Here is a 22,503-nt window from a genome sequence, read left to right on the forward strand (position 1 = left end):
TTTTTCTTTTGAAGTTAATGCGACTTTATAAAATCTCAGAGCTACAGTAGACACAGTGGACATTTGTGTGATTCCCCTGAAGCTTAACCAGTAGCTTAATTTTTACATGGGACTGAAACGTGTTTTTACTCTAACAAAGTCTAAATGATAATTTACAACTAAATTCTTCCTAAAGCTTTACAATGATAAATTAAAAATCCCCTACCGTAATGAAGAATCTTTATTTTTCTCCAATTATTAGCAAAAATAATAGAAAAGAAATAAATGAAGAAAGTTGACTCTTGCTATAGCTTTTAAGATTAAAAACCCTAAACACACACTGCTGATCCCAGTTCCTGTGAAGTGTCAGGCTACCATGCTCTGCCAGAGTAGCTTCTAGTACTGATTCCAAGTCTGACTCTACTGAAGGGATGAACACTATTGTTTCAAAAGACATTTCCTCATGTGGGTTTTTGATGATGCTGCTGGAGAGGACTTTCTAATTTGTCATAGCTGAGCTGAGATCTGGTTGTTGTCATCACCTTTTGTATGCTATGGATGTGTGCAGTGTCATCCTGGAAGAGAACACTCGCATCAGGACATACAGATGAGGAAAACCCTGTTAGCCCACATCTGAAATTCAAAGTTTTTGTCAAAAAGTCTTTTAATTTTATTTAATTAATTTTTTTTGTTTTTTAACAGAGCAAGGGATTTTCAACACAGAATTTCTAAACATAGCAGTTTTATTTAGAAAGCATAAATTCCTCAGTTTCATACTTTTATTAAGACAAAGCACAAACCACTGCTGTGCAGTGAAGTTCTTTAACTTTGTAACGTCCAAAGCTTCTAAAATCAAGTGAACACGCTTTGCTGACACCCTTCTTGACAAGGGGAACCACCCCAGTCTACCAATCCAGAGGCCCTGTCCCTGACTGTTGCAGTCAGTGTTGCAGAGGTGCGTCAGCCATGACAGCCCCACAGCATCTAGAGCCGGGTGAATCTCATCCATTCCAGAAGCCCTGCCACCATGGAGTTGTTAACTGTCTCTGTGACCTCACCTCCATTGATGGACAAACCATTCCTTTCACTGCCTGATATAGTTGGGGGAGTGGTTGAAGGAATAATATCTGGAATGACAGAATAGTCCCACCCCCAATATACACAGTGTAGAGAGGAAGCTGCTTTTTCTCCTGAATTGTCTAAAGGCTTACCAGAACCACTTCGAGCCCTGCTCAATTGCTTCACCATATTTGTCGCATTCTGCTTGGCCTGCCAATAGCTTCCAGCTGCCTCTAGAGTCCCACAAACTAGCCATGCTTGATGGAACTCCTCCTGAAGCTTAGCAGCTCCTTTCACCTCCATTTGGTTTGAGGATTACTGTCATGACAAGCACTAGCTGCTTTGGAGACACGACTCAGCACAGACCCAAAAGCAATGGAGATGCAGAACATGGTCCATTCAGATTCACCGTCCCTAATTTCCCTCCCTTGTCCTGTGTCTCAGGGATTCTGACAGTTAGTATGATTTATGATGATTCATTCACATTAGCATATTACAATGTTGCAATCAGGACTTTGTAAGGCACAATAATTAAAACACTTTGATCAGTTATTAAATAATTTATTTAACAAGAACTTAGAAGTGAACAACATAATGTTTAATGATCCACATTTCACTGTTTACTACTCTTTGCATCTGGGGATTTTATATTGTTCTGTCTATGTGAGTTTTTATGCTTAAATAGTTTTTTGCTAATTTGAAGTGTCTGATCACCATGTTGCTTTTTCCTTTGTAAATGCTCCTTAAAGATTGGTATTTTGTCTGTCGCCGTGTTGGGTAACCAGGAGTGGTAGCAACCTTGGTTAGCAAGCGGCATTCATAAAATATGCCGGTACAACACCTAGACAGACATACTAAGTTCTGAGCAATCTTCTTGTAGTGTCTGTACTGCACAGCAAGACATATTATTTGTCAGATAATTCCATTGACAAGTAGAACTGGTCATGCCCATGCTATAAAATTGGGTATTTAACACAGGAGTCTATGGAAATCAACTTACTTTTTGAGAGTAATTTAAGTTTATGCCACCTCCAAACTGACTTCAATTACTAGTCCCAGAGGTTGACACATGCACCTACCCTTTAAGCTTCAGTACTAAACTCTGTCTAATTATTCTTAGTAACATAAAAAAGAAGGCTCCCTGGAGCTGTCACTGTTTGGACCTCTAATAAATAAGGTTCTATCCAATCACAACCAACAATGAAAGCTCCTACATTCTCCTGTGTATTATGCTGATGTTATTTCGATTTCCACAGTTCCTATTTGCCTCGGCACAAACACTACCAATGATGTCTTCTTGTTTTTCAGGAAACGTGCAATAAATGTAAGAAAGCACCTGCCAGCCTAACCACAGTGTCCAGAGAGCACATGGTACCATGCTGTTATGTCCATGTAGATTCCACTGTTCCCCTTTCTTCCCTCAAGGACATTCAGTGTTTTCAAACAAACCCCTTTCCAACACATGAATTATAAAACAAAACAAAACAAAACAAAAAACAAACAAACAAAAAAAACCCTCCATTTAAACTTCCCATTAAAATATGTAAATATAACAAGTCATTATATCTTGGCATGAATGAGTGTCAACAAGAAAATGGGAAACTATCACTGCCCTGCCCCATAAAAGTAAGTGTGAAGTATCTTCAGTGAATATTTTTGTTCGCATCTTAGCATCATCTCCTTCTCATATTTCCTCATATACTCTTATGACATGTCATGAATGCTACTGTAATAATTGTTATTATTACCCAAATAGTAAAGACAGTAGAACAAGAAAAAAAAGTATTCACCGTCACCTTCTCCAGCTGACCTTGTTGCTCGTGTTGTCAGATTTGGCACGAGTCACTTTTTCACGAGTTATTTTGTCTTTTGATGTTGTTTCTGTCCTGTTCAGTTTCTCCCGTAGATGAAAGGTATGAAGACATGGATGCTGTATATTTGCAGTAATATTGAGTACAGCATGAAAATAAAAAAGTGTAGTTTCATGTCCAGTTTAAAGAGACTTAACAAAGACTCCAAATGGCTTAAAAAAAGATGTGTGTGGTTTCGTTTTGTTTTTTTAAATTAACTATATCTACTCTACAAGAGTACTCAAAATTAGTTGTATTTTGCCTGGGAATCTTACTGTCACAGTGTCTGACCGCATTGGGGCATTTTGTCGATATGCTGGTTAATTTATCAACAGAGGGGAATGTCCTCTTATCTGCACAAGTGTTTCAGGGGCATTTGCAGGTAACTTTCCAATGGTCATTCTACTTAGAGGCCATTCAACATCCCACATAGCAAGCAGGTCTGGCCCGGATCTGGTATCAAGCCGGCACTGCTGGCTGACTTCTGGCATGATAAGGCGTATGTCATCCAGATATGGGCCAGGCCTGGCATAGATGGCACTGTCTATGTGATGGCATGCCACATCTGGCTCGATTGTGATTCGGTTTATGTGGCCCAGTCTCATAGAAAACAGGTCTGGCCCGGATCTGGCATCAAGCTGGCACTTCTGACTGACTGGTGTCATGGCAGAGTGTATGTCAACCAGATGTGGGCTAGGTCTGGCAATGATGGCACTATTTATCTCCTATTTTAGTTAGAAGACCCAAATGTCATTTTGCAATACTATACTGCTATAGTAGCCAACGTTTCAAATGCAGGTTTGTGAGTGTACACTTTATCCAAAACCTAGTTAGGGTTTACTCGTGTTTTCCACTGTGTGGCTGTAGCTCAGGAGGTAGAGCAGGTCACCTACTGATCTGAAGGTTAGTGGCTCGATCCCTGGCTCCTCCAGTCTGCATGTCAAGAGTGTGAATGTGTATGAATGTAGTTAGGAAGCACCCAGTTAAGAGAAAGTGTGTGATTTGTGACTGTGGCATATTGTATAGAGTACTTTAAGTGGGAGACTAGAAAAGCACTATATAAGATTAAGTCCATTCACTGTCTGAACAGTTTCGTCATGTTCCAACACATGTTGTTATTACATGGCTTGATTAAGGTACACATTAGGATGACATCTTGGACCAGCACAGGACCACCAGTTTGTCTACAACTGGCCCGTGGCTGCCCACATACTGCAAAGAATGACGGCCCTTTGGTGGCCCAGATCAGGTTTGCCAGAGGTAATCCACACATGGGCCAGCACAGGATCTCCAGTGTCTATGCAACTGGCCTTGTGCTGGGCCACCAAAGGGCCGTCATTCTTTGCGGTGTGTGGGACAGATCTGGGCCATACCAATTTTGCTATGTGGGATTGAAAAGCTTTTGCAGATGCAAACGTGAATGTCTCTAGACATCTGCAAATTACAAAGAGCCAAAGAGACTTCACTACTAGTGCCTAGTGACTTCACTAGAGTTGGCTGTTTCACTGACTTAATAATCCTGTCTGCACTCATTTAAGTTAATGTTATAAATGCAGGCCTATATAGCCAACCTTGCTGCATAGTTTGGCCATGCACATTATTATTACTGCAAACATTAAAACATCTCAGCTGGCAGGCACTCAGATCTTAATGTAAATGTTTGAAGTTCATTATGTTTTCAGTTTTACAACCATTCATTATATATAATTTGCTACCAGTTCTAAACATATTATTGCTATTGTGAATTTTTAATTGATGATGGTTAGTATGTAAAACAATGAAGAATTAATTGTAGACTTTAGTAATGACTTAAAACTTGACAAAAGACTTTGGGGTCTTAACTTTGGACTCATAAGTCATGATTTGAGAGTTAATATTTTGATTTGGGACTTGATCACCTTAACTTGTGTCCTCTAAACAACAATGCATGACATCACCCTTCAGACAAACTTCAAAGAAGTATAACAGGAATAGCGACTCTTCTGTGGTGTTGGCAGCAGTCCATGTCCAAAAACAATATAATATTTGCATAACAGAGATGCAGCCAAGGAGACTCACAGGTTAATATGGACATCCATCAGTCTAAATCCTTAAATTCAATGACAAGTCATAACCATGTTGGAAGCGTCACTTACCTGTTGGCAGATTTGTTTGTTTATTGTGATCTGGTATTTCCCCTAAACTATGTGCTCTGGGTGCTCAAAGTAGTTCCTATTTATGACTTCCTCCAGGATTATTTCTTGAGTCTGTAGGCAACTTTTTCCCACGACTGCAAAGTTGATGTGGTTCATTTTTCTAAAATTTCTCCAAAATTGCAATAAAAGTGTTTCCACTACATGCCAAATGGGGTGTTCAATGTTAGAGAGTTGTTTATTCAGTTATGTCGACGTTATGGAAAACTAAACAAATTTTTTGGTTCAGATACAGGTCACATGTTTGGAAGAGGAATTCCTAAATGCAAAACACTTCATGCATCCAGAAAATACCCCACATAGATCACATAGCTTTGAATATATCTATCTATCCACACACACACACGAGGTACAACACACCTGTCTATCTATCTATATGTATGAATAAATAAAATTCCCCTCTCTCCCCTGTGGGCGGTCTATCCTTCAAGCTCGAGTCCTCTACCAGAGGCCTGGGACTTAAGGGTCCTGCGCAATCCGGTGCAGTATCTTTGCTGTTCCCAGGACTGCGCTCTTCTGGACAGAGATCTCCGATGTTGTTCCTGGGATCTGCTGGAGCCACTCGCCTAGCTTGGGAGTAACCGCACCAAGTGCTTCGATTCCCACTGGGACCAGTTACCTTCGCCCCTCACATCATCTCGAGCTATTGATACTTCTCTAGCTTCTCGTGTTCCTTCTTCCTGATGTTGCTGTTATTCGGTATCGCAACATCTATCACTACACTGGGATGTCGTGCTTGGAGAAAACTCCTGAGTTTCTCTGATTGTCATCCCCTATGTAGCCAGTGTATCAGAGAAACTCATGAGAGTTTTCTCCAAGCATGACATCCCAGTGTATTTCAGACCCAGCAACACACTCAGACAAAAACTGGTTCACCCGAAAGACAAAACTCCAAAACACAAACTTAACAATGTGGTGTATGCTGTACAGTGTAGTGAGGATTGCCCAGACCTCTACATTGGAGAGACCAAACAGCCACTTCACAAGCGCATGGCACAACACAGAAGAGCCACCTCCACAGGACAAGACTCAGCAGTCCATCTGCATCTAAAGGATAAAGGACACTCTTTCGAGGATGCCTATGTTCACATTTTGGACAGAGAGGACAGATGTTTTGAAAGAGTGAAAGAAGCCATCTATGTCCACTGTGAGCGACCATCTTTGAACAGAGGCGGGGGTTTACGACACCAACTCTCTGCCATCTATAATCCAGTTTTGAGATCCTTTCCCAGACGCCTTTACGCCCACTCACCTCCTGGGCCATCTGACCTCAGGAAATCACATGATAGGGTGGGGCCAGGTTTCACAATGAGCTCACCCGAAACCCTGGCTGACTGGGACCCACACCCGTTTTCACACCTTGGCTCATGTAATTAGGTAGAGGATCATCAGGGGGTTCTTTGTCCCTCTTTGGGGGGACACTCCCACTGGGCTTAAATCTGGGACTCTCCACCATTTGACTCTTAGAACTGAAGAAGCTTCTCGGATGAGAGGTGAAACGTCTTCAAGCAACTTAAAGAAGTCCAGATGCTTTTCTCTCCAAGCTCCTTAGACTATGATGACCTGGATGACTGAGAACCTTCACAGACATATGGTGTACTACCAGTTAATGCAGTACACCATAGTGTTTGCATCTATCCAAAAGATCGACATAGCCAATGTGACATCAGTCACTGGTTGTTGCACGACTGGCCACTGGCGAAGTTTAGACTTCGATTACTAGGCTCACTTTTCCTCCAGCACCAGGTTTTTCTCTTTGTAGAACTGGTAGTTGCTGAGAAATTGCAGTCAGGACCGCAGTGGTGACTGACACTGCCCTGTCAAAAGCAAAACTATGATAAGATCAGGTATGACCTCACTGTGACCTTAGGAGCAATGCAACGGCTTAACAAAGAAATCGATAGTGACTTTATTAGAGATGGCAGATGGGAATTTCTCAACACTCAATTGTGATGGTTCAATGCTGTGAATAGATTCATGATAATGCGCTAGCTTAAAAAAACATGGACGTTCTTAACAAACATCTGTATGCTGTTTAAATTGAACAATGCCCCTTTGAAATTATTATACATTACTGTGGATCTGTACTGTAACACATTTTCTTTTTTCAACAGTCGACAGCACACAAAGGAACTTGTCTTATCAAAATAGTTTATTTAGAGGCTTTTCTCACAAAAGCAAGACATACGTTGTCTCTAAATGTTCCCATTCCACCTCAGACTCCTCCAACAAAAAATGTGACAGAAAACATTGTTTTATCACTTAAGAGCTAAGAAAACAAAACGTTGGAATTTTTTAAAAAGCAGTACTTCACATCAATGTGGTTTATAATGATATGCTTGAAAGGTTCTGAGCTGTGAAAATGACCACTATCCTAAAACACAGCAAGGAGGCGAGGCATTGGTTAAAGAGGGAGCTGGGCCGAGTATGGATGCTTGTGAACTTGGAGATTTGTACAAAGAAACGCTCTGAGGTCCTGTGGGCTGTTGGTACCCTGTAGAGCTGAGCCAACAGTCACACCACTGCACATACAGGAAAAAGGAGAAAAAAATGCAAGAACAAGACAGTAAAAGAGATAGAAACGGCTCAGTGTTCATAGATCTATTATTCACCACACCATGAGGAAAATGCTTCCATTCTAGTGAGGGAACAAAGTGAGCAGCAGGTAAACACAGTACCCCTTTACTATCCTGTCTCTGCATTATGAAGTCTAAACATATTGCACTCCATTCCTGAGACGTCCCTTTCCTTGCCAAATGCCCAGATGACCTCTTCTATTTGTGAGGTAATATGTGGCTGAGACATTAAAAGGATTTTAACGGGAGCAAACTCGGGAACATGGAAGTGATCAATGTTCGAAAAATGAAGCAGAGCCCATCAAGCCCAAGGTGGTTTTTGTGGCAATTACTTCCTGTTCACTCACACAACAGCCTTTATAACCAAACCATACAACATTTTTACATGTCCATTGGAGATTTGAGAAAAAACAAAACAAAAAACAGTCCACCCTGTGACCCTCATGGTTGCCCAGGCAGACTTTGCATGTGGATGAACAGGTTAGGGCTGTGCTGCCATTTATTTGGCAGGAATCTTTGCTCGTTTACGGGCGATGGCATCTTCCACAGCCTTCAGCTGTTTCAGAAGCTCCTCGCGCCGGGACAGCGTGTTGCTGGGTTTGCTAGAACCCGATCCGGCACCCGATGCTGGACTCGGTGTGACCAGCTTGGCCGATGGAGCTGCTGGGCTTTTCCCAGATGATTTGGGAGGTGGAGACAGAGGACGTTTTCTAAGAAGACAGACAGAGTTAAGCGTTATAATTACCAGCCAAGTGCAAATGAGAATACATGACTAAAAACAGGAAAAGAATGTCTGAGAGCCATTCCTTGCATTCACTACTTCCACTGCTGAATCAGCCTTTGTTTAACAACACTTAAGTTAGATGACAGCACACATCATATCTTCTGTTTTAAACGGGATGTTATGTTGATTCATCAACTATTATAAACCCATTCAGTGTTTATCTACATCTGGGTCTGTTTTAACTGTTAAACTCTTTAATCCTAGTTGTTAAAGCTAGTTATCCACTAACTTTAGTTATAACTAGATCCCTGCGAGTTTCAATAAGTTCAATATAAAACTTTGTCAGCTTTAAAGTAATTACATACAATTCTTAATATCACATATTTAATAGGTTAAATATAGAATCAACCAACCAAAATCAGCCATCTATGAATTAATCTTTTAACATTACAATGATTCAAATACTTTTTAGTCTTTAGACTGCTAACCAAAGTAAAGCAGTTTAAGCAGTAATTGTGAGCTAAAAAAAGGAAAACGCAAACAAAAAAAAAACCTCTATTTGCATATCAGTCAATGACAAGCAGAAACAATTCTCAGTTTTCAGAAACTAGAAGCAGTTTTGTGGAAGCTTTTTTTCCATTTCTGGTTAACTGTGCAGATTGAAAACAGCACCTGCTGAGCATCTAATGAACTGTTGACACTGTCCCTGAACCATTTTAAAAATCTTTTGATCAAAAGCCTTTTGGTAAATTAGACTACTGAACAATGTTGATATTGTTTATGATACTGGCCTTTCAGTTAATTAAACAATTACTACTATTCAGGTATACAAAAGTTTAACAATGCCTATAGCATAGTACAGTATTTGATGCTTATTCACCACATAGTAAAAATGATTACCTTTTGCATTTGGGACTGTTGGTCAGACAAAACAAGGAAATGGAAATTGTCCCTTTGATCTCTCGATTTTCACAAGTCTGTTCAGAGTTTCACTAAGGCAATTCCCTGGCCCCAACATAACCCTCTCTGTTATTTCTAACTCATGTGTGTCTGCTGACATGCCTCAATTTTGCTCATCAGCTACTGCAGGCTAAAATAGTTAACTAGTGTATATGACCCAGGTTAACCTTGCTGTGTAGCTGGTAAAGTAAACATTACTATCTCTTCATGTTGGAAAAAAACAAACAAACTTGCCACTGTCTCTTCTTTTTGAACTTTCCTATTTCCAAAACCAGGAAACAACTTAACGGGAACATTTATACTGGATGTCCAAAGTGGTATGACATGAATCCATACATTATTCATAATGGAAGTCACAATGAGAGTTTCATGGTGGACAAAACAAATTGTTATTTCAATTCTCTCATTGGTTCTGCCTCTGTGTTCAGTACAGTTCAGTACAAAACAGGATGCTTGATAACACAACGGAATTATTTCATAGAGGGGATTTTGCACAAGAGACAATGCATTCTACAACACGTGCAGGGAAGGTTAACTATCTGTGGCCTGTTCCTCATTTTGGCTTATGAAGTTTGCCAGACCACATGACATGACAGACATGTGTTTGGCCTGAGTCACCATGATCACTGCTGCCTATACAGAGGCTGTACAACATAGAGAAAGGTGATTTAAGAAATTCCACAGTTCTAGCTGAATGTCTTTGTCTTCAGTGAAGGTTTAAAAACCACAGGCCTTCAGCAACAATAAGCCACCAACCTGTCTCCCTGTGGGGGCATGGGTCGCCCTCTGGGTCGATCTATTCGAGGAGAAAGTGGGAGTCGGCCAGGTATCCTCTTATCGCGGCCTAAAAAACACCAGATTAAGAGATAATGAGGCAGACGGACTAAACTACATTTAAGCTTTTCATATGAAAACAGTAGGGGTGCAACGATACACAAAATTGATGGTTCGGTTCGATACTTTGGTGTCACGGTTCGATATTTTTTCAATACAAAAAAAAATGTTCATGCCTTTTTAATTTGTCATTTATTAAAATTATAAATATATATTTTAACTCAAAAGTACAGTTTTTGAATTTAATGTTGCTGAAACAACAAAGTAATAAAAAAATAAATCTGATTGAGAAATCACTCATCTTTGGAAAAGAGAGTTTATTACAGAGAAATGTCTCTTTCCAAAATAAAAGCTATACTATACGCTTCTTCTGGGCTATATTCTCAGCAGCATATTAAACATATCAGGTCCCCATAAGGACAATCATGTGCTAACGGCTGTCTAAATGACTCGGGTAAAGTTTGTAGCATGCTTGTTGTTTTTGTCTGCTTCCACTTGTCTTTGCACTAGGATGATGTCAGAGTAAATGTGCAGTCATATTCGTTGTGTTCTCACTAGTGCTGTCAGCGTTAATCTGAAATGACGTTAACGCCACAACACGGCAAATCTCCGTTAACGTGTTACTGCGAATCACCCCGTGCGTGGGGCTGGACGGCGTCAACACGTTAACGAGCTAACTGCGCTAACACACTAGTTCCCACCCATGTAATTGAGCATTGCGTGGCACATCCAACATACTGTTTTACTTTAGTCCATGAGATTACCTTCAGGGTCATACGTCACATGAAGACCAAAACAGTTCCAAAGGCCAGATCTGAATGAGGGTGGGGGAGGTTCAATTTGCCATGTTGCAACGAGCTTAGCTACTGTCTTGCTAGCTTGTGCTGCGCTCAGTGGATCTGCGCTCGACAATGCAGCCTAGGCGGAGTAGTCGAACGCAGATCCACTGAGCGCTCAACACAGACAGCATCGACAGAAGAAAAGTTGCTAAAATAAATAAAAAATGTTGTATTGTTCATACATATGCGTACCGAACCGAAAACACTGTATCGAATGGTTCAATATTGATACGAGTATCGTTGCACCCCTAGAAAACAGGTGCAATTTTCTGGAGCTAATAATGACTGGGCATTCGGGGGGATGTGCAACGATGTGTCTTGTCCTGACTGTTAGATGGTGAACCAGCCCGGCATTCCAAAAGCACCTTCATGCCCATTACTTCTAATGGAGGTCCCTTTTGAGTGTATGGACCTCATTGGGCCATTTCACCAGAGCGCACAAATCATGGACTTTAAAATCTTATTCGGTTGCTCCACCAACCCGTCAGTCTGAGGGTGATAGACGCTGGTCCAAAGAGATTTAATGCCCAATAATTCGTATTGTTCTTTTAGTGTGAGAGACATGAACAGTGTGCCCTGGTCAGTCAGTATCTCGGGGAGATGACCTGAAAACTGAGCTTGCACTACACTCTTTAAAGAAATGGTGCGCAGCGGCACTGCTTCGGGATATCACATTGCACCAAAACTAATACAACGCTAATACAAAGATTTTAAAGTCCATGATTCGTAATTTCATTCATGAAGGATGAACGCAATTGGAATCGCTGGTTAGACCCTCTGTTGTTTACAGGTTCCCCAGTTAATGTTTGGAGTTTTATACCAAATTGAAGAAAACTGGAAGGAAGGAATGAAATTCAGTATGTTCTGGACCTGAGAGCAAAGCTAGACACACTGAGTAGGTTTTCCTGGGAGAATTTGCTCCAGGCGCAGGAATGTTGGCAGCTCCTGTACAACAGAGGGGCTAGGCTCAGGCAAATTTCCCTGGGAGACAAAGTGCTTCTATTTAGTCAGTCATGTTTCTCACCTTTGTCTGGAGACATAGCCATTCTTTTGTTGAGGGGGGAACCTGGCCTGTCTTTGTCTCCAGGCAGGTACCGCTTCCTGTTGCCTTTGTCTCCCTGCTGCTGAAATTGAACAATTCAAACATTCAGGAAAAATTACAGAAACGCAAGAAATGGGTCCATACTGGAATGGAAATCAAGCTCAAGTAAAGAGTCAAGTTGTCTATTGTTTCATGCAAAAATGCAAATAAACTTGCTGAGATGACACTTGCTGGGAGCATAGATACTCTCTATCAGATACAAGAGGAGTGATTGAAGTTGATCAAATTTTTAGGTTAGTTCCTTATTAAGAATGAAATTTGTTTAAAATATTTTCATTAATTTATTCTAATTTTAGGATTTAAACCACAGGCCCAAAAGTGCCACTACTTACATTACGGTTGGAGAAAAATCAGTGTGTTCAAAATGTAAATTTTAGGGTAAATGTGGAGCTCTTCAGTGTGCAGGCTGCAGATCTTTGGCTTTTAAAGAGTTGTTTCAATTCTTCTGATGAGTTTCAGCCAGGATTTAATTCATCATAGCACAGAAACAGCACTAGTGAAGGTTACTAATCTTATGGCCTCTGACAATGGACCGGTCTGTGCTTGGTTTCACAGTACCACCTGACACCACTGAACATTATACTTTGGAGACTGTAACAGACAGTGAATTAATTCAATATTTATTTATTTTTGCGTATTTGTTAGAAACATTTTTTATTTTATTTTCCTTGAACTGCATACTGTGAAGATGAACGTACTTTCTTCTGTTTGGTTACAATTGGCAATGAGGTGCATTCAGTGTGTCTCTGTTAGTTTGAGTTTCCATGTAAAACGTGATAAAACAGGAATTTATGTATGTACACTCGTATTTGCTGCGTTAATCTTGGTAACAATGTTTTGTTTTTTTTAAACCATGTCTCACGTGATGGTGTAAATCATTTTATTTTCACTGAGTATGTGAGACAGGCTAAAAGAACATGATTGTTTTATGCTTAGGAAACTTGAGATTTCTAAATACAGTTGCTTTCATTTTTTTTGTCCTCACAATAACAATGCTGAGTGATCCTGTTGGTGAGCTTGGAATAACTGATCTGTAAACAAAGAACTTCTCCTTGTGGTAACTAATGGCAGTAACAGAGACTATAATACACCATTTGGTTTAATGGTAATGCATTCCACCAGCTTGAATCATCATTTTTTAGATAGATTCCAGTCTGTAAGCATACTGCTTTTTCTTAAACTCAAAAGCTAAGTGACAAGTTGGTCAAGATTCTTTTCACGCTGTACATACTTTCCTTATACATTTTTAATTAAAAACATTGTATACATTCCATTTATGATGGAGATGACACCCAGTTATGTTTATCAAGCCAGATGCCACACTGATAAAGGTTATAGTTGGGCCTGGATCAGGCGACCCTAAACCATCTATTAGTTATGCTGCAAAAGGTTTGTGTTGTTGGTGAATCTCCATGATTCACAGAGTCATGATGTCTATTGTGTTGATGCTAGTATGGATTGTCAGAGTGCGTCAATAGAGGCTAATTTTCACTTGTATAGATGTCAGAAAGTACATTTTCTTTAAGGACTTATTATTTTGAACATTAAAGGTTCACAAAAAGCCATTAGAAACAAAAAAGGTGAGGTTTTCTGATTGAGATAACCAGACTCCTTTAAATGTAAGAAAGCAGAATATTAACCTTGTTAAGCAGGGTGAGCTTGATGTCTCTGTGGGAACTTGAACTGCCATAGTTTCCAGGGGGGCCCATGGTGCCAGGTGGAGGATGTACTGGGTGCCCCCCCCTGTTACCAGGCCCTGCTCTGGGCAAGGGATTTCCTTCTCTGGGTGGGGGACCAGACTGGTCAATCTTTCTTCGATCTTCTCTGAAGGGTTCATCCTTTTTCGATGGTCTTTCTTTAATGATGAAAAAAGAAATATGAGAATGTCATGTGTGCAGACCCAATGTCTGATTGAAACACATGAGGACTTACACGTAAGCTCCCAGTTTATCAAACCCCACTGAGCAGTCCTTCCCATTAAATCTAACCTCTCTTCTGCCTCTCCTGCAATGTCTTTCTTATCTTTCTCCATCTCTGAGTGATTAGTGGAAGCTAGCTAGCTTTCTTTTCTCTCTCTGTGAAATATAGCAGCTAGACCTTTAGCTAGCAGTACACTGTGCGACAAACTGCACACAAACAGTTTGTGTGTTTGCTGATGTTTGTTGAGCTAATTGCTGCTCTTCAGTAGCACTAGCTAGATGCTGAAGTACCACAACCGCAATTTACGGAAAGAGCTGTCTCTATTATCTGAGGTGGCAGACGTCTTTTAACTCATTCACTGCCATTGACGTCTATAGCCGTCAATTGCAGTGAATGAGTCAATGGGTTTAACTCATTCACTGCCAATGGCTGGCAGTGAATGAGTTAATATCTGTCAGACAATGCTCAGGATTTTCCTACAACCTGTTGTGGCTAGTGCTATATCCTCTATGCCAGGGGTTGGCAACCCTGGGCATGTGTGCCACAGCTGGCATGCAAAGGGTTAACTGATGGCACGACCATAGCTGGACTGGCCATCAGGCATACCGGGCATTTACCCGGGGGGCCCATCGTGATTTTTTGTTTTTACGGGCCGATGTTTTTTGTTTTTTTTGTAACGTACAAACAATGAAAGATAACTCAGTTGTTTGGTGGTGGCTATGGTGGAGCTTTCACAGAGGCCAGCAGGTGGATGAGGGAAAGGGGAGGCAGGAGGAGAGCCCTGAGGCAGCCGCCGGTCCGAGTATCAGGTGAACTAAACTTCAGGTAAGAAGTTATGACCTGCAGTCTATCTGTGTCAGATATAAACCAAGTTTAGCTGGAGTTTATTTTTGTTGTGCTGACTTTTTACAGTCAGTTACAATAACTCATATCGCGTACTAGCTAGCATGACAGAGTTTCTATACAGCTGGGTGGGTGCTATGATGTTACTGATGTTGAACTTTATTTTAGTCACAAGGTTAGTTATTAGAGTTGCCAACCTTTCTGTAAAAAACGGAATCGTCCCGTATTCAGAGAAAATATTACGCGTTTCGTATTGAGGTGAGAAGGAACACAGTTTGTCCCGGACTTCAAGACACAAAGCTGGAGTTATTCTGTGTCTTTGCTGCACAGCTGCCTCGTCTTCTCTCATCCTCTCCCCCTCTCTCTCCTGTTGCTACTTCAATCATGACACTGATCAGTGATCAGCTGATCGGCTTTTCTGTCTTGTTTTTTTTAATCACCCACTTTGCGCTAGAAAGGGGAAACTGCCGGATGTCGCGCTAAACAACAGCAGCACGTTTAAGCTTGATCAGTTGTTGTTAGAATTTATTTAATATTAATTTCTAGTATCAGCTGATGTTTGCTGGAGCCACAGCTGTAAAAGCTGCTGGTCATGATGTCGGTTTGGTTATCTGGTGAGAGGGAAACATGAAGATGAAACCAGGAGATGTCCTTACTGAATCATCAGAGCTGTGATGGAGAAACAGGTTTACCTTTTAGGTGACATGAATGAGTTGAAGGGAAGTTATGAACTCTTTCTGAGAGACAAATAACACCAGGATCTGTTTCTAAGTAGCTGACAGCTGGTAACTGTGCAGGGGCGGGTCTAGCAAAGTTTTGCCAGGTAGGGCATTAACAGGGAAAGGGGGGCACAAAGAAATACGTTTCTTTCTTATTCTCATTTAAAATGTCTAGCTTTTAATAAATGATGATCAGAATCTTACAACCAAAGTTTTCGTGATGATGATGTAAAATGTATAGAAATCACACATATACCAACAAGACTACATCACTGTCACAACAGTGTTTGTTTTCATTCAAAGGCTTTATGGCTTTTCCTATAATACCTGGTGGGCCGGTCTCTAGTCAAAATGCCCGGGCCGATTTTTTGTCCCAGTCCTGGGCACGACACGCAGTGAATTAATCTGAGAGGGTGCATTAAAAAAAATAAATGGCGGTGCACATCGCAAATTAGCTCGCATAGACACATTAGTTGTGCTGCTTCTTAATGATGGTATCTTAGCTAACAACCCCAACTACCAGATTCAACTTGTAATTGGCTAAAAATAACTTAGCCTACCGGTGAGAGGGACGTTGCTAGCTGGCAGTTTTTTCAAGCGATGTTGAAATTTCCACATTCCGACACTTCAAATGCTTCAGGAGCTGTTTGCTCAGCGCAGCATCAGCACCACGGAAATACACGGATACAGCCAAAGACTTGAGACAGAATTCACAATGCGTTTTCAGGACTTTCAGGTGTATGGACCAACGTTTTCTTTTCTGATCAAACCAGAAAGCTTTAATGAGCAGCTGGATTTGACTCGCATTAACTGGCTGGACACAGAGGACATCGAAATGCAGCTGATTGAACTGAAAAGCTCGACTCTGTGGGTCAAGATTTGCAGAACTACGAACACAGCTGGAATCTACAGCTGTGCATGTTCATGGAGCTGCATTTTCACCTGCTGTGCATCACTACCTAACAAGTTTAACTGTCTTCAGAACATTGCAGAGGCCCTATTGACAGTATTTGGCTCTACATGTCTGTGTGAGCAGATTTTCTCTCACATGACTGTCCTCAGGTAGCCGTCTGAATGGTGGACACTCAGTGACCTATTTCTCTGAGTGGGAGACCAGAGATCACATTAACATGTGTATCCCTGTATTAACAAACATGCCATATTGGCCCAGTTTATTTTTCTTATCATTATTGTGAGGAGACCATAAATAGCATTTGCACTTTCTGTTGTATTTGCTGTTATGGAGTTCTTGTTATGGATAAAAATTGTCTTTTTGTGTTTCAAAATAGCTGATAACTATTCGATGATAGCTGCCAACATCTGCAAACAAATACATTTGTATAAAGTTGTTCTATATAGTGTGTAACTGTTAATATAGAGCATTATTAAATTTATTACTAATGCAATCATATTGACTTCTGAGGAAATTGTAGATGGCACTCATCATCAGAAAGGTTGCCGACCCCTGCTCTATGCTGTTGCAATGCTGGGGAAGCAGGTTGAGGGGTCACAGATGCCAACAGACTCATTAAACTGATCCACAAGGCCACTAGCATTGTGCGGATGGAGCTAGGGTTTCACAAGATGATGTCATAGAGGTGGATGTTGTACAAGATAAGGACAATGCTAGACAAAGAGACTAAGATGACCTAAATGTGCATCACAGCGTCATAGGAAATAATTTCTGCCTGTAGAAATACACGCCCATAATAGGTGAGTGTACTTCCTTTTTACCTTGACTGTGTTCAACTAAATCTTTTGTCTCCTTTCAACCATAGTGTTTGTTCTGGCCTCATCTCTCTGTGCTCTCCTTCTTTCCCTCACCCCCCAACTGGTTTCAGCAAATGGCTGCCCCTCCCCGAGCTTGTGTTCTGCTTGGGGATTGTGTCACTGGGGTTTTTCTGCCATTACAGGTCTTTGCATCAGACTGTTGTGAGGAACTGTCAGCTACATAAAAGTGAACTGAATTCATTAATTCCAGTTGTATTTAGTAGTAAACCATTTTTTAACGTTAAGACCAACCGTTTCAGATTTAATTTCGAGCTGTTAGATTAAATAAAATTATACTTAACAAACCTTGCTTAAAATTAGACGTATGAATATGGGCTACGTAAAACTGAGAAAGGTCAAACTTTGGGAAGAAATTGGGGTTGAAAAGAATCAATCTGTTATGTCCAGCAACACTACATTTATGTTTGCATGATAGGCTGTTGGGTCCTGTGTTCCAGTTGAATGGGTGTTAGGTGGCTTGTACTAACCCCTATTCTTGTCTCTTCCATGTGGGGACCGATCGCGTGGAGGCCCTCGCTCCTTGCGAGGGTGATTTGGTGTGGGTGAGCGTGAGCTGGCAGAGGATACTGGGCTGGCCAGGTCAGCATACATGTCATCTGAGTCTGCACTGCGTACAGAGCTGCTGCTGGATGACGCTGATGACACAGACGACACGCTGCTCACACTAAGTGATCTGCAACAAGAATTGACAGGTTGCCCCGTGAATACACAAAACACCATACCCAAACACAAAATACAAAGCTTGAACAACAACTGTCATACCTGGATTTTCTGTAGGATTTTCCAAGAGAGGCAGAGCATGAAAGCAAGAGAAGAGAAAATATAAATTACTGAAATATAAATTACTGATATTAGGTTGCATTGCGAGTAAATACAGATCAATAAGGGCCAAGGCAACAGATAAATAAGATATGATAGTAATAATAGTACTCAACTCTTAACTGGCAAAATGCAGTACTCAGGACAATGACTGTGAATAAGTACCTGGATTTCCTGGATCCAGAGTGTGATCTTGAGAGGGTGTTGGATGAGGATCTAGATCTGGAGCTGGAACCAGTATAACTGCTACCACTTTCACTAATACTCCCACTCATAGTTCTCCTGCAGCACATACAGAGACAGAGCTAAGAATGCAAAAAGGTTTTGTTTTTTTCTAAATAAACGAAAACCAGAGTAAGACAGGAATTTATTCAGTAGCTTTCACACAAGCAGATCATCACCAAAAAAAGAAACCTGAAGGAGAGTACATGCTAGTACATCTAATTTATTATTGACAAATGTTCTCTTGTTAATGTTCATTCTGGGAGACTTATCAAGTCACCACCCTCATTATCATCAAATAAATCATTGCTCATTGATGTATTTTTCTAACTAACATGCTGGATAATCATATTTGCAAATGATGTCAGTGTAGCTGCTGTCAATCGAAGCTCCCAAAATGAAGACCAAAAGTAATTTTTCAATGAGATTTTAAGGATTTCTGTGAGCAAGTTTTAACATTTTTGTGCGCAGAGTTAGGATGGAATGGCACAATGTACAGTGCGAGCTGAAATGATCAGAACTGATTATAATGCAGAAGTCTAAGCCCATTTTAAAGGAAAATAGCTTTTAGTGTGACTGTTTTTAATGTTGCTAATAAGGGTTATAGAAAGCAGACTAATCCTCTAGAACAGGGATGTCAAACTCATTTTACACCATGGGCCACTTACAACTCAGTTTGATCTCAACTGGGCTGGACCAGTGAAAACTTTTATGAAGAAGTTGAACTACACATATAATCCCTGAGATATCTAATATACGAAAAAGTGCAATTTCAACAGTACATCTCAGTTTTTCAACATGATAAAGAAATGCTGTTTTTTAAGATAAATGAAAGAAACCTGTCAGTGACTCTTTGGACTTAGATTGTAATAAATAAATGTGTAAAATTCCAGTGAAGGTTCTGGTAGTTTATTCTTGTAATGATAAAACAAAGGTTCTGTTAATTCACATAGAATTTCCTTGTGTTAATATTATTATTACTTTACAACAAACAAAAATGTATGAATGACCATTAACAAGGTCTTTATCAGTAGGAAAAGCTGTAAAACCTGTGAAAATGGAGTCAAGGTTATAATTGGCCATTTTTGACATTTATATTTCACCTTTAAAAACTGTTGCCTCGCCTTGTTTGCTGTCACTCTTTTCAGCACAACCTCATAGCTGACTTTTTAGGGGTTTTTTTTTCTTCTTTCATTTTGACATACTGTTTTAGCACAATGGACATAACATCAACAAAAATGTATCAGTTGGAACATGAGTTCTTTCTGAGCTAAATAGGTGGACACAATTATCTTGCTACTATCTCCCTACTAAAAGTCAACACTGGACAATGTTTGGCTCTTAAACAGCAAATCTTATTCCTCTGCATCACTTTTTCCCTCGTCAAATAAAACCAAAATGCTGTAAAATGCAGTGCAAGTACGGCTGCAGTTACTGATTACGTTTTGTGAGCGTATTCTACTGATTATTCCATTGATTAATTGGATAAGAAATACTTCCTAAATAATAGTAATAACAATAAATAGTATTCATATAAATAATATATTCAATATTATTTAATATTCGATAATGAGCAATAATAGATATTCACCAGAGAAAAGTCATAGGTCTTTCAAAATGAACTGGTCATTGCTTTGTATTTTAGAAATTGAGTGAGCATTTTAGAAATTAAAAGATTTTAAAGACAAAGGCAAAAAAAAAGAAAAAGAAAAGCGCACATGCAATTTAAACTAACGCATTAAAAAAATTGCCTATGCTCTGTCTTTAATTGGAGGTAAAAAGAGTTTTGACAGTATCACATCTCCTGGATGAGGTGGATTTGGTGTATGCTTGGCACCACTTTACTTGTGTGGGTAAGGAGGCGACCACACGCCACATGACCGGAGAGCAGCAGCCGAGTCCTTCCCATACAGTAGGATACAATATGAGACCACCTTTAGCTTTTCTGTTCCATAAATACACTACTTAAAGCGTAGTCACTTACAAGTGATACAAGCAAAAATGAAGTGGTGGAGTCATAGCAAATGCTGTATGGTACAGTCTGTACAAGACGTCTTTGTGACAATTTTGGTAATTAGATTCTAGTAATGCCTTTTTAGTCCTGTACTGAGAACCAGTTAGTGAATATCTGTGAGTATAGCCCCTTTTCCATTAGTACGGATTGACTCGCCACAGTTTTCGGGGGTTTCCATTAGGTTATAGTACCAGGTTCTAAAATGGTGCGTGCTTGGCAGGGTTTCAAAGCGATCCAAGAAAGTAAAACGTGACGTCGTCCTCCAATGTAGAGCACCCCTTGCTGCACTCCACAGCATACACCATGTTGATTACTTTATGTTTGGGAATTTTGTCCTTAGAATGAAGTGGTTTTTTGTCTGAAGGTGTGGCTGGGTCTAAAGTACACTGGGACGTCGTGCTTGGAGAGGATTTTCCCGAGTTTCACTGATTAACCTGTTACATATAAGGGATGTCAATGTTATTCTGTTTGTCATTCTTTTTCTCCCATTTGCCAATTTGATGAAAGCACAAGTGGGATAACCACATTTTTTAAAGACCTTTCTTCACATCTCTGTGTTCCTCTTCTCTTCCTTCTGCATTAGAGCAAATGTTTTCTGCCCGGTGTTGTAGGGACCTGATTACTCCAAGTTTGTGTTCCAGCAGGTGGTGGGAGTCAAAGAGTGGGCACTATTCTGTGTGTGTGTGTGTGTGTGTGTGTGTGTGTGTGTGTGTGCGCGCGTGTGTGTGGGGGGGCGCGCTTTGTGTAAACTTCAATGTTGAGGCTTCCAATCTCCTCAATGTGCACAGCACAGTCCAGAAATGTCAAACTATTATCCTTTGTATCTTCCCTGGTGAACTTTATATTTCTATCCAATGAGTTGATGTGAGCAGCGAGGGTTTCTGCTTCTTGGGTTTTGAATATGACCCAGGTGTCATCCATGTGTCTGTACCGGTGACTAGCCTTATTCTGTATTTTACTCAGCCAACTTGATAGTCAAGCTTGCTAGCCTTAGCCAATACTGTAGAACGACACTAAATATAAAACGAAAAAGGTAAATAATAAAAATAAAAGATAAGATAATTCAGAACCCCTGAAACTAATCTTTTATATACAGTTTAATCTAAATTTAAACATCTAGGTGACCAGTCACGCCCATCTATACTCTTTTTAATACTGCAAGTTTAAGTTTAAACCATCGTGTTGAAGAGGCAGACAAAAAATTACACCCCTAGTTACATCATATATATATCGGTTCATCAGAGTGAAGTTAAAGGAAGGGAAGTAAACATAATAACAAGCACCTGGACTGGTTTTCCTGGATTATTTCCACATGTAACTCAATCAGCCCACAAACTTGCACCCCCCCCCCCCCCCCCCCCCCCCCCCCACACACACACACGAAAACAGCCTTGCACACACAGACTGTTCTTCCCTGCCCTTTTACTCTTCTTCCGCATTGGCTGATGTTGCTCTCTCACACACTCTCATAAACAAACACAAACATAAGCGTACAAAAGAGAGGTTTTTCCTCAAACTATGTACCCACTCACTCGCCCACGTGTGAGCTCTATGGTCTTCCCCCAAAGTGGAATACATCTGCATTATCACTTACATTACAAAAATATGCAAATAAGAACACAGTTCTCCTTACTGCAAATGAAACTTTTAAACAACGCCGTTCACTGTTTGTGCACTTCCTTGAAAACGTGAGCAAAATAGACATGGTGGGCCAACATGCTGCCATCCACCTACACACACATGGAGAACATCCAAAATGTTTTATGCTCACTTGAGAATTTGGCAGGAGCCACACATTTAAGTAAGTAACAGAATGACAAATCTAAGTACCATAAGAGTTCTGGAAGGGCCTGAGGATTAATAACTAAGACTAAGAACTAAGAGTTCTTTTTTGTTGAACTGTTGCAGTCAGACTTCACTTAACATACAATTTCTTCTTCTTTTGACTGACATCTTTAGGGGCTGTCACAGTACATCATCTGCTTCTGTCTCTCTCTTTGTTCTGTGTGAAATAAAGAATAATATGGGCTACTCTTGTTTATGTTTGTGCTTTTGCTGGT

General features: G+C 40.4%; 1 protein-coding gene across 1 annotated transcript in view; it reads right to left on the reverse strand.

Moving 5' to 3' along the window:
- Nucleotides 1-7,220: 7,220 nt before the first annotated feature.
- The window catches only part of zc3h18 (zinc finger CCCH-type containing 18), a 59,775-nt gene continuing 44,492 nt past the window's right edge, over nucleotides 7,221-22,503 (reverse strand). The window contains exons 14-20 of the mRNA XM_026174863.2: nucleotides 18,373-18,489; nucleotides 18,151-18,159; nucleotides 17,856-18,061; nucleotides 13,756-13,970; nucleotides 12,038-12,137; nucleotides 10,097-10,184; nucleotides 7,221-8,366 (exon numbers count right to left, since the gene is read on the reverse strand). Of these exons, the coding sequence (XP_026030648.2) occupies nucleotides 8,156-8,366; nucleotides 10,097-10,184; nucleotides 12,038-12,137; nucleotides 13,756-13,970; nucleotides 17,856-18,061; nucleotides 18,151-18,159; nucleotides 18,373-18,489 (946 nt within the window). The 3' untranslated portion in view covers nucleotides 7,221-8,155. The remainder of the gene's footprint in view (nucleotides 8,367-10,096; nucleotides 10,185-12,037; nucleotides 12,138-13,755; nucleotides 13,971-17,855; nucleotides 18,062-18,150; nucleotides 18,160-18,372; nucleotides 18,490-22,503) is intronic.

This window comes from Astatotilapia calliptera, chromosome 7, assembly GCF_964374335.1.
Source record: "Astatotilapia calliptera chromosome 7, fAstCal68.1, whole genome shotgun sequence".
In the NCBI taxonomy this organism is placed as follows: domain Eukaryota; kingdom Metazoa; phylum Chordata; class Actinopteri; order Cichliformes; family Cichlidae; genus Astatotilapia; species Astatotilapia calliptera.